This window comes from Tachysurus fulvidraco, chromosome 16, assembly GCF_022655615.1.
Source record: "Tachysurus fulvidraco isolate hzauxx_2018 chromosome 16, HZAU_PFXX_2.0, whole genome shotgun sequence".
NCBI classification, from domain to species: Eukaryota; Metazoa; Chordata; class Actinopteri; order Siluriformes; family Bagridae; genus Tachysurus; species Tachysurus fulvidraco.
In genome coordinates this window covers 14,921,477-14,934,057 of record NC_062533.1, presented here as the reverse complement: position 1 = coordinate 14,934,057, position 12,581 = coordinate 14,921,477, and the positions used below count along the sequence as shown (strand labels likewise).

The 12,581-nt window shown below is 35.0% G+C and overlaps 1 protein-coding gene across 1 annotated transcript; it reads left to right on the top strand.

The window, feature by feature from the left end:
* The first annotated feature begins 7,074 nt into the window (after nucleotides 1–7,074).
* On the top strand, nucleotides 7,075–8,280 carry LOC113648217 (fatty acid-binding protein, heart-like). Its single transcript, XM_027155324.1, has 4 exons — nucleotides 7,075–7,144; nucleotides 7,251–7,423; nucleotides 8,027–8,128; nucleotides 8,230–8,280. The coding sequence occupies exons 1-4, from the start codon at nucleotides 7,075–7,077 to the stop codon at nucleotides 8,278–8,280; spliced, it is 396 nt and encodes a 131-aa protein (XP_027011125.1).
* The last annotated feature ends 4,301 nt before the right edge of the window (nucleotides 8,281–12,581 follow it).

Below are 12,581 nucleotides of genomic sequence, written 5' to 3'. Positions count from 1 at the left end.
ACACACAAAAAAAATACATCCAGGTGAGTGAAAAAAATCAAGAAAGTTTCTCTCGTTGTGTTAAACAGAAACATTTCTACCGACAATAAATTCATGAATTAAAGCTTGTAAAGGGCCAAAATCATAAAAGTGCAATTTAGGCATTTTTAGGCATTCATTTAGGATTTTATTACTAAAATTACTACAGTAACTTTATATAGTAATATTTACAAATCTAACAAACAAATTAAGTTTTTCTTGGATCTTGCTTCATAGCAAATCAACTCCCCTCACATAGTGTATAAATAACCTTATTCAAGGTCCACATAAGAGACAAGAAGACTTCAGGATCAAGTACATTTTTGTGACTTGCATATAGAAATAATCATAAAAATAAATAATTTTATTGGCACTTGGAAGCTTGTTTCTACAGAGAATTTTGATGAGTACATGCAGGCTTTCGGTAAGTTCTACCAAGTGATGGCACTTACAGTATGCATATGATTCAAATTGATTTCTCCTGACAAATGTTTATACTATCACAGGAATTGCTGATGAATTGAGAGAGGTTGCACGTGTTATTAAACCAAAACTGACCATTTTCCAAGAAGGTGACACAGTGGTCTTTGATCACTAGCCTTGCTAGTAAACAGAAATACTCTTTCAAACTGGGTGAGGAGTTCCAAGCAAAGACAACGGCTGGCACAGACTGCAAAGTAAGTACCTAGAATTCATTACAAAGAGGGTTATTAATTAGCTAACCTTATGTGCCTAAGTGTACAATTTGTACCCTTACAAATCCTGGTGTGATGAAAATGTTCAGCACATTTAGTAACTGGATAATAACAAATTATATGCCATTTACCCAGCCATTTATCTGAAGAAATCTTTTGGCATTAAATAATATCATGAGATAACCAGAAGCCCGTTTGCTAGGTGACTGATTTTAGATGGAGACAGCCTTATCGAGGTGTCAAAGTCAGATGAGTCGGAGTCATGCTGTGTCTACCAGATCAAGGATGGGCAACTGATCAAGGTAAAACTTACACTTAGATAGTTTTTTTTTTTTACTCTTTTAAAGTTACACCACAGAGTGACACGATTTGTCCAGTATTTTACATAGGTCCACATTATACAGCATCCCATGCAAATCACCCCACCCGCATTGTGTGGAGACGCGTCCTATTCTTCCCCTCATTGGGTAATACTCGTTGCCATCGTTGGTTTGATTGGTTTGTTTTAGAGTTACGGGCCGTGAATCACGGCCATTCAGAGTCAGAGGAGGGCGGGACGTCGCCTCGCCGGTTCTTTTGACAGTCAGAGTGACAGAAAATCCATATGAAACGATAGCATCTGATACACTGATATACATCCACTGATGTTATTATGTTCATGATGTTCATGGAAGATCTTTTGCAAGTTATAATTACTAAGTTATGGATCTGTTAATTTAATAATAAGTTAATAAAATATGGTTCACATCTCACAAGTTCCTCCAAAAGCTTATTTTTTGTGTTCTCAGTCACACTTTGTTGGTGTAGATTTATTATTGTCATAGCTGTGTATTCAATATGACCACTTAAGTTGTGATAGTGAGAGACTGAGTGCATCTGTTCACACTGATTTCAATGTCCATTGGTATCAATCTTAATATTTTTATGAATACATGTGTCAAGTTATAATATATCACCACTGGCACACCATCGGGACTGTGGTCATCGTGGGCCCGAAGGGTTTGGCCCCCGCTGCAGGAGGCGTCCCTTATTTTTTTGTATTGAAGGTAGAAACCCTACCATGAACAAAACCTGTAAGCTAAAGCTCCTGTTTCTCACTCATTGTGTAATTATAAACCACACTTAAAAATACCACAAAACACGCAAAATAGTACCTACAATTCTCTTCATTTAGCATAATCTCCATAGCAGCATGAAATTCTCACATAAGCAATTGTATTAAAATCATAGCTTTTGCAATAAAAGGTGGAAAAAAAAGAGTTTTCCAAGAGTGCTTGTATGAATTTTTACTTGAATTTTTACTTGTTAATAATTAAAGTATTTTACAGTTTATTATTTTATATTTTACAGTATTATTGACGGAAAATAAAACTGAAATACTTCCAGTGTGGTGAAAGTAGAGATTGTAATATATGGCAAAAGTTCAGCTGTGTATAGCCACATTGTTGAAAGTAAAAGTAATGTTTTGTACTACACAATATTGAGTGCTATACAAAAGTCTATACACATGATATATTGCTGATTTACTTGCTTTTGCATCGATCTCAGTATCTGTGCCATGACAATATGTCTGCATTATGGCATGGTGAGTATTTACACGTACCATAAAAACAAAGTACAGGACTTATTATCAGAACATAATGGAAACTGAAAACTCATTAAAAAATGTGATGCATATAAATGCTAAGATGATCTATTATGTTACAACTACAGAATTAATTTAACTTAACAAAGACTCGTAATGCTTTCACTATAATGCTATGTCAACTAAGTTGTTGAATTATAACTGCTGGATATCAATTTAGACTTAACATTTAAACACAAATACAACCAAAACTAACAAAATAAACAACAGTAGTCAATAGTTAATATTCAAGAGGCTTTAATTGTTATTTTGACCATATGTTGCTGATGCAGTACACAGTGACATAAAACAATGTTCCTCCAGTACCTTGGTGCTTTATAAAGATACACCATCAATCAATTAATTATTCTTTTTGAAATATGAGCGACAATAAAAATATAATTCCTACTGTTACTTTTTTAAAATTAGCAAATGGAGTTACAAATGGTGCATCACATCAACATAAAGGTATTGGAGATAGGCTGCTGCCCAACAGGACCCAACGCTCCTCATATAGCATGAGAGTTAAAGGGCATCGACCATTCATTACACTGAGATTTTATAAGCATGATTCAAACACAGAAGCAGAAGAAAGGGAAATATCCTTAAAAACTGTCTAGATGCACAACACCTCATCAGTCTAATATTACCCTTACCAAGGTCTGCCTAAGTTGTTTATGAGCATGAGTCTCACCAGCTCGTCTCCAGCTCCTTCTGACCCTCTAATATTTCACACAAACAGTCTCTGGTAATAACAATATCTAGTCACAAACAACTTCTAGTCACACACATGGAAGGTCAGACCATTACAAACATCTTCTTAGTAAAATTTCCATCACAACAGACAGACAGACAGACAGACAGACAGACAGACAGACAGACAGACAGACAGATAGACAGATAGATAGATAGATAGATAGATAGATAGATAGATAGATAGATAGATAGATAGATAGATAGATAGATAGATACTTTATTGAAGAAATTCAAGCATCCAGTAGCAACATACAGATAAATAAAATGGTCACAATCACAGTAAGCAACATACAGATAAATAAAATGGTCACAATCACAGTAACACACACACACACACACACACACACACACACACACACACACACACACACACACACACACACACACACACACACACACACACACACACACACACACACACACACATAAGTAAGTCTAGTAAGTAATTACAAATGACAAGTAAATACAGATGAAAAAATTTGTAATTTTGGTTACAGTTGGTATGTTTTCACCATGAGAGATGTTGTACAGTCTAATGTCCAGGGTTACAAAAGAGCTCCTCAGTCTGGCAGTGGAGAATGACTGAACTGAACACTCCTCTACCTGGTGAATATGCTGTGTGTGTATGGTAGTGGGAGTTGTCCAGAATGGAGAGCAGATTTAAGACCTTCTACTTCTTACAGAACGCAGATAATCCACTAGGTGTCAGAAAATGAAGGCGTAATTAATTACAACAGGTTTTTCAGAAAAGTATTTGATGATGATGATGATGATGACAAGGATGATGATAAAGGGCCGAAATACCCAAAATACATGAAATATGATATACTTGGTTTTATATGGTAAATAAAAAAGTTATGAAATATAGCAATATCATACATTTTATTAATCAGTGTGCTTATCAGCTGATCAGATGGAATAATTCATTATTTAGTGCTTTAAGTGAACACCAGAGGTCCCTATTTTTCAAATATACATAGACCCGCATATCATGTACAAACTTATCAGAATGACCACACTGTAAAGGCACCTAAGCAATTAATGTAATAAGAAGATATATATGATGTTAAAATAAGAATTATTGAAAGCTATATATTTTATATATTTTTTATTATTGACTAGACTAGCTTTAGGTAGCTACTTACTTCATACATATACACAAAGCAGTTTGCACACTGCATCTACTGCATTTCATTTATACTCATAACATTCCTCATAGACTACCATAATTTAATATATGTTTATATGTCTGTAATATATATATATATATATATATATATATATATATATATATATATATATATATATATATATATATATATATATATATATATATATAAATTCCATTTTTCTGTTTTTAATTTTTATTTTCTGTTGTTCAGTCCTGAAAAAGTTAAGGTTCAAATCTGATATGGGCAAAGATACAAAAAAATATATATAAAGCTTGTAATGCTATTAGTAGCACATAAAGAAAAACACAACAAAGGTATTTAAACTTCACGAATTAGCAGCATTTTCAGTATTATTTGTTGTAAATCTATGGTTGGCATTGACAGCTTTGAGACATCTTTACAAAGAAGAAGTAATTCACATAGAAAGCGCCACGGATATTTGGTTTGCAAAACATTATACTTAACTGTCTGATTATGCCAAGGCCATAAGCACCACAGGAAGAAAAAAAAACACCATGACGAGTCTGACTTGTGAGCTACTTGAATATGAATAATGTAATACGGCCATAAAGCAGACTCCGCTTGTCCAAGTGGTCCATCAAACATCTGCAAATCCATGCTAAATCATTCCACAACTTACAGCACTTTCCTACTGTCTATTTTCTCAGTATTTCCTAACAGTCAGTATCTGTAAAATGCTGCCTGTATTAAGATAATAGCGGTGAAATGTTCAGAGTGTTGACCATGAAGCTATTATTTTTTATTATGGAATTTTTCAACCTGTTTTTGGATTTGGAAAGGATTAGAAATCCAGTCAGCTGAGAAGATTTTGCCATTTCAAACAAAAATTTGTCATCGCTTATTTAATCCCACAATCTCAAAGTGGTGTCTGGGGCCATGGGTTTCTAATTTAGCTTTTTGTAGAAACCACAACCTGCTATTTGCAAAGTATTTATTAATATAAATAATGAAAAGCAAAAATCACACCCCCGTGTTCTGTACTGTGCTCCGTCCAATCCTTCAACACTGCCTGACAGGTCCCACCACCATGCAGGGTACAAGGACAGTATGCATCAAGACTCTTCTTGGCATCTACTGTATGTGGTGAAATGAATTTCTCACAGATGTCCAAAATGTTGAGTCTCTGGCTGTCTTCAAAGGACATCCAAAGACCTACATCTTTTTGAAATACTTAAATTAGCACATAAATACATACATACATACATACATACATACATACATACATACATACATACATACATACATACATACATACATACATACATACATAAATAAATACACAAACAAACAAACAAACAAACAAACAAATAAATAAATCTGTTGTCTGTGTGCTTGTCTTACTATATTATGTATTATATTCTTTACTTGTGATCTCATGAACCAGTATCAGCATTCTTTGCTAGGGATTTCAAACATCATCCATTCTTTTTTTTCTGATTGGAAAGTTTAACAAGACTAAAGAAAACTTAATGATTCACTTAATGATTATCTTAAAGGTTGATGTGAATTTGATTCATTTTTACTGTAGAATCTGCAACTTATCTAAAACAGAGGTGATGGCATTGCTTGGTTTCAACACATTTGATAGCATTGCTTGCTTACAACAATAGCATTATGCCATATTAGATCCATGTGTAATATAATCTGTGAATGTACAGTTGTGCTGTATACCATCTTAAGCAAATATTCAAGTAAAATCAAGTAAAATTTCTATACAGTTTTAAACAATGGACTTTGTCTCAAAGCATTTTTACAGAACATAATAAATATAGTACAAAATGTTCATGTGTTTGTAGTTATCCCTAATATACAAACCTGAGGTGACTGAGGTGAGGAAACCTTGAGAGGAACCAGACTCAAAAGTAATCCTCATCCTCGTTTAGGTGACACTGGATGGTGTGATTATAAACTGTTAGAAACACCGGAGAGTGTTATTATGACTAATGTCCTTTCTACAGTCAGATACAGTCTGACAATTGTATATCGATCAGGAGGTTGTTGTCCCCAAGGACCACATAGAGTTGGCATCTTCTCTTTGACTGTCCGAATACACATGAAGTGAAACACAACTGGAGCTGGTACATCTCTAGATGCCTCAGGATCCTTGCACGGTTGGCCTCTTCTCAAGGAAGGTCTGAAATCTTCATGATGCGGAACACAACTGAAGCTGGAACAAGCTCTGTAGTAGAAAAAGAGAAGCAATTCGAGATAAATGAGCATAGCAGTTGTTCATAATATTAACCAGCACTTGATAATAATGTGCATTTGATCAGATATACTGGAGCACAAGGTTATTTGTACGCCTGAATAAAGAGATGTCTTTACTCTACATTTAAACTGAGATAGTGTGTCTGAGTCCCGAGCACTGTCAGAAAAACTATTCCAATGTTCGGGAGCTAAATACAAAAACGCTCTACTGACTTTAGTGGACGTTGATATTCTTCCAGAAACTTCCAGAAGTCAAGAGCACGGAAGATAGTAGCATGTTGATACTATCATTTTGCGTTCATTTTTTTAAAACTCTAAATTATTTTTTCCATTGGTCAGCAGTGTGTGTTCACACCCTTTATTTTTTACCAAACTGTAACTACCGACAGAATTAACGCAATTTCATAAGCAAATAAAGTGTCTGGGAATAATCTAACAGCCATTAAAGGAACCGTTTCCGCCCACTGCATACTGTATAAATACACTATTACTGAAGGCTGTGACTGAGAGAATCACACAATTTCTGAGCCGCTTTTATAACAAAGACTAAATAAAAACAGGAAAACCATTTATTAGAAATATGGATGCGTTCTTTGGAAGTTGGAAACTTGTCAAGAAAGAGAATTACAGTGAATACTTGGCAGCCATCGGTAAGCATCTTTAAATTGCAATATTTTTTAACTTCTCAAATGTTTTTTGCATCTATGATATTTATGCAAATTCCTTTTTGTAAAATATTTCTTCATGATTTCACAGGTGTTGGAGAGGAACAGATAAACATTGCTCTAATAGTTCAACCAATTGTAACCTTTTACGAAGATGCGGAATTCATAGTTGTTAAAACAGAGACCAGCATTCTTACTGGAGAAGTCTGGTTTAGGTTGGGTGAAGAGTATTTTGAAGTAACCAAGGATGGCAGACGATGCATGGTAAAACATTCAATTCATTTGGTATTCATAAGAGAATTTGGGAGAGTTTAAATTTAAACTTTAAACGTCATTGATCTTTTATTAAATCGTTGAACATTGTCATGCATACAGTATATATTCTTTTCCAGATTTTCTAGTGTTTTATTTTCTAGTTTGGTGTTCTCCTGGAATTTCCATCATGCATTGTCAAAATAAATTGGCATAATTATTAGCCTAATTATTAAAAAAAAAGTAAATGTAATAGATGTAACTTTAGAAATACTTCCCTTGACTTGGGCAGTCAAAGCTACCGTAACTGACCGAAAGGTTGCAAGTTTAAATCCTGGTTCACTGGCTCACCAAAGCAAGTCTGGGTATCAGTTATAAAGAAAGCAAAAAAATTGTCTATCAAAAGTCAGTAAATGAGTAAAGAGGTTATTAATCAGAAAAGCAGAAAAGTAGCTTTAGATTAATGACACTCAAATAAGCTGATTTTAGGTTAAGCCTTGTTCTAACTACACAAAATGTGGTTTAATACATGACAAAAGAGATCAATACATAACCAAGGCATTGTATAGTAAAATAATCATTGCTTTAAATCACTCACACAAGTCTATTTTCTAGAACGTCGTAACCCTGGATGGAAACAAACTTGTACAGGTGCAGAAGTGGGATGATAAACAAACCACGATTGTTCGGGAGGTCAACGGTGAAAACATGATCACGGTAAGAATGGGTCAAATTCACGTTTGTGAAACTGTCTTTGTGTAGTGTAATAAGCTGTTCAATGACATTTTTTAATATATTGTTTTTTTTTATTTTTGCAGACATTGACCTATGAGAACACGGTTTCCACCCAAAGTTATAAGAAGGTATAAAAGATGGACCACATTCCAGTCTAAAAGCATGTTTTAATGCAAATATCTGAGAGGTATTAGAATTAAACTTCATTCTATTTCAGGCCCCCCCAAAAGAATTTAGAAATAAATGCCAAATCAGATTGTTAAAATGTGTGGCTGATTCTATGTAATAACAAATGACTACAATTCACTCTGAAATCATAATTAAATCACATTTGTTTTATCAGTTCTTTTGTTTCATTGCTTATGCTCTCTGATATTGTTTTCTCCACCCTGGCCCTCTCACTGATGCTGGGAAACCTAATACTTAAAATGGAAGTGTGTAAAATATGGGTTAAAGTTTTAAGCACAAGGTCTTAGTGGTCAACATCGAAACATTGATGTTATTTAGTCTCATCTTTATAACACTATTTCTGGAAGACATTGTCTAAGGGTTTTAAAGTGGTCTCAGCTTTAAAGTTTTTTTTTTAACTCAGATGTTCTAGCAAAAATCAATTCCATGCAAACAGTTTAAATTATAGCTTCTAAACAGCATGTTTAAATAGTTTTACCCAACCATGTCTGGTAACTATAGAAATTCTTATACCACCTGAGACAATAACTAATCAGTTGATTCTTGATTATATCTTTTATCTATATCTTTATCTTTATAACTGTTCTGCAATTTCTGGAGTTTGCTCCTAAGAATTTCACTCACCAAGGTACATTGTGCTGTGGTGATGTGACAAAAAAAAGTGACTTGACTTGACTTGACTCATACCAGACATGATCCCGATGCTAATTAAGCTGCTCTGGTGTATATGGTTTATCGTCATGATGTAGACACAGAAGGCAGGCAGCAAGTGAAGGGTGTTTATTCACAAAAAGTATTCAGAACAGGCAAAAATTAGGAAAATACCATATCCGAACGGGACAGAATACCATTCAATCACCAGGCAATACTCAGGTCAGAAGAGGCACAGGTCAGCAGACGTGAACAAATACATACAGTGCTCAGTGTAAATTAGTACACCCCCTTTAAAAAGTAACATTTTAAACAATATCTCAATGAACATAAAACAGCTGTCCAAAATGTTGACAAGACTAAGTTTAATGTAACATCTGTTTAACTTATAACATGAAAGTAAAGTTAATCATTTAATTTAAAATACACATTTTTCAGTTTAACTCAATTAGGGTGCATGGAATGGACAAAGCAATTCCTGGCAAAAGTCTAATCATTTATCTAATCTAATCGAAGATAAATTTAATGTACACTGCCCTCTAGCGGCTGAATGAACTTATAACATGAAAGTAAAGTTAATCATTTAATTTAAAATACACATTTTTCAGTTTAACTCGATTAGGGTGATGCAAAAATGAGTACACCCCTCAACAAGTAGACTACATCTAGTATTTTGTATGGCCTCCATTATTGTTAATGACAGCACCGAGTCTTCTAGGCATGGAATGGACAAGCTGGTGACATTTTGCAACATCTATCTTTTTTCCATTCTTCAAGAATGACCTCTTTTAGAGATTGTATGCTGGATGGAGAGTGATCCTCAACTTTTCTCTTTAGAATTCCCCGTCGGTGTTCAATTGGGTTCAGATCAGGAGACATACTGAATCACTTTTACCCTGTTCTTCTTCAGAAATCCAACAGTGGCCTTAGATGTGTGTTAAGGATCATTGTCATGTTGGAAAAGTGCACGATGACCAAGGGAACGGAGTGATGGTAGCAGCTTCTCTTTCAGTATAGAGCAGTACATCTGAGAATTCATGATGCCATCAATGAAATGCAGCTCCCCGACACCAGCAGCACTCATGCAGCCCCACATAAGGATACTGCCACCACCATGTTTCACTGTAGGCACCATGCACCCTACTTTTTAAAGGGGGTGTACTCATTTACGCTGAGCACTGTATATGCTAAGCAAAGTCAAAAATCAGAAATTCAGCACCATTTATAAACAGACTTCTCAGACCACAGGAACTGAATCCAGGCTGCTTAGAAGGAGTGGGGATCAAACATACACAATTAAACTTAGGTGAATGTAATCAAAAGAATTGTGACCATGATCATGGGAGTGCTGGAGGATGCCGTGAGTTAAAGTCTGTGACATAACATTTACAAAGTACATACAGTATATATATTATCATGGTGTATTTTTTATTGATTGTTTTGTAGCCTTAATAAAAACAAAAATAACAAAAAAAACAGACTACATTTAAAACACATTTTTGGTCTCCACTGTGACTGATGCTCAGAACATGTTAAGAGAGCCTTTTAGATCTGTTCTTAATAAGCAAGAATCAGGTTATTAATAAGACACTGCAAATAAAAATGCATCGGCTTCTGGTTCTCTCATGACTTTGCTTCAGGGTTAAAACAGACCAATGGATGTATAAAAACATTGCATGGTGTAAAATCCAAGAAGTACTGCGATCTAAAGCTACAAACTACATACAAAATCAGGACAGGGTTTGACTCTGTGGTTCTGACCCACATCAGGTTTGAACCTTAGTATTAGAAAACAAAACTTTTTCCTTAATCATCTAAAACGATTGTCTTAAGAATTAATAACTAATAACTACAAGTAAATCAAGCAATATGTGACCAAATAAGCAACATATGCTACAGCTACACATTTGTTTTCCATCTGTGTGTAAAAATAGCTCCAGATATTTTTCCAATACCAGAAATAATACATTCATGGTGATGTAGTAGCTACATTTCTAAGCTACATTTCTAAGCAAGCCTGAATAGTACATATACCTGGAGAACTGATATGAATCAGTATTTAGCAAACATTAAATTATGTGAATATATTTTTGTAGTTAGTAAACTAAATAAAGTAAAGGATACCCTTGATTTTAACCCTTGAGTTTGTTATTGGTGCAAACATGGCAGTAGCTTCAGTCACAAACACACTTCGCAAGGCTGTGTTTCAATATCAACAATGATTAAAATGACCTCTGTGCTTAGATCCATAGTTATTACGGTTGGAAGTTGGGGAAAAGTGCACAGACATTGATGACCATGATTCTCACACATTAGAACAGAAGTGCAGGTGTAATTGTCCTACATAGAATATACTAAAAACTATAGCATCAATAGCTTTTGACTATACAATTTGATGAGGCAGAACAACATTAATTAGCTCATTTGTTGAATCAGATGTATCGGAAGAAAGAAGAATTCTAAATCGTGCCATGTGCACTTTATTTGCCTCACAGCTTCAGGGTTGGGGGTTGGATTCCCACCACCACAATGTGTGTGTGGAGTCTGGATGTTCTTTCAGTGCTCTTCAGTGTTCTTTCAGTGCTCTAGGTTCTTTCTAGTGCTCCTCTACCAGTCTATTGACATGCATGGTGTGTGAATATATGTGAGATTATGTTCTGTGATGAGTGTATTATGAGTATATATATTATTCATTCATTCATTCATTCATTCATTCATTCATTCATTCATTTTCTACCGCTTATCCGAACTTCTCGGGTCACGGGGAGCCTGTGCCTATCTCAGGCTTCATCGGGCATCAAGGCAGGATACACCCTGGACGGAGTGCCAACCCATCGCAGGGCACACACACACTCTCATTCACGCACACACTCACACACTATGGACAATTTTCCAGAGGTGCCAATCAACCTACCATGCATGTCTTTGGACCGGGGAGGAAACCGGAGTACCTGGAGGAACCCCCGGGGCACAGGGAGAACAGGTGTGAGGCAAACGTGCTAACCACTAAGCCACCGTGTCCTCCTGTATATATATTAATTAATTTTAAATTCAATTTTCTTTGTATAGCACGTTTTACAGTGGACATTGTCTCAAAGCAGAACATAAGAAATATTACACAAAAACTTTTATAAACAAATATTGATATCATACAAAGGATCTAGATTAATATTAGACTTCTATTTAAATGTGTTTGTATTTATCCCTAATGAACAAGCCTGAGGTGACTGAGGTGAAGGTGGTGAGGAAAAACTCCCTTAGATGGAAGAGGAAGAAACCTTAAGAGGAACCAGACTCAAAAGGGAACCTCATCCTCATTTGGGTGACACAAAAGGGTGTGATTATAAACTGTTCTAAACACCAGAGAGTTGTTATGACTAATGTCCTTTCTACAGTCAGATATGATCCCATAATTGTGTATCGATTAGGAGGTTGTTGAGATTGTTAAGACCACATGGAGTTTGTATCTTCTCACTGAAGCAAGTGGAGTGAAATTAACATAGCTGCTGTACATAATATTAACCAGCACTATTTTGTTTCTATTCTATTTCTATCTTATTTCGTTTCCAGATTTGTTTCTGTAATTATACAAAGC

Coding starts and splice junctions, on each gene's coding strand:
- LOC113648217 (XM_027155324.1), top strand. CDS start 7,075: ATGGATGCGTTCTTTGGAAGTTGGAAACTTGTCAAGAAAGAGAATTAC. Junction 7,424..8,026: donor AGGATGGCAGACGATGCATG/GTAAAACATTCA, acceptor TCTATTTTCTAG/AACGTCGTAACCCTGGATGG. Junction 8,129..8,229: donor ACGGTGAAAACATGATCACG/GTAAGAATGGGT, acceptor TTATTTTTGCAG/ACATTGACCTATGAGAACAC.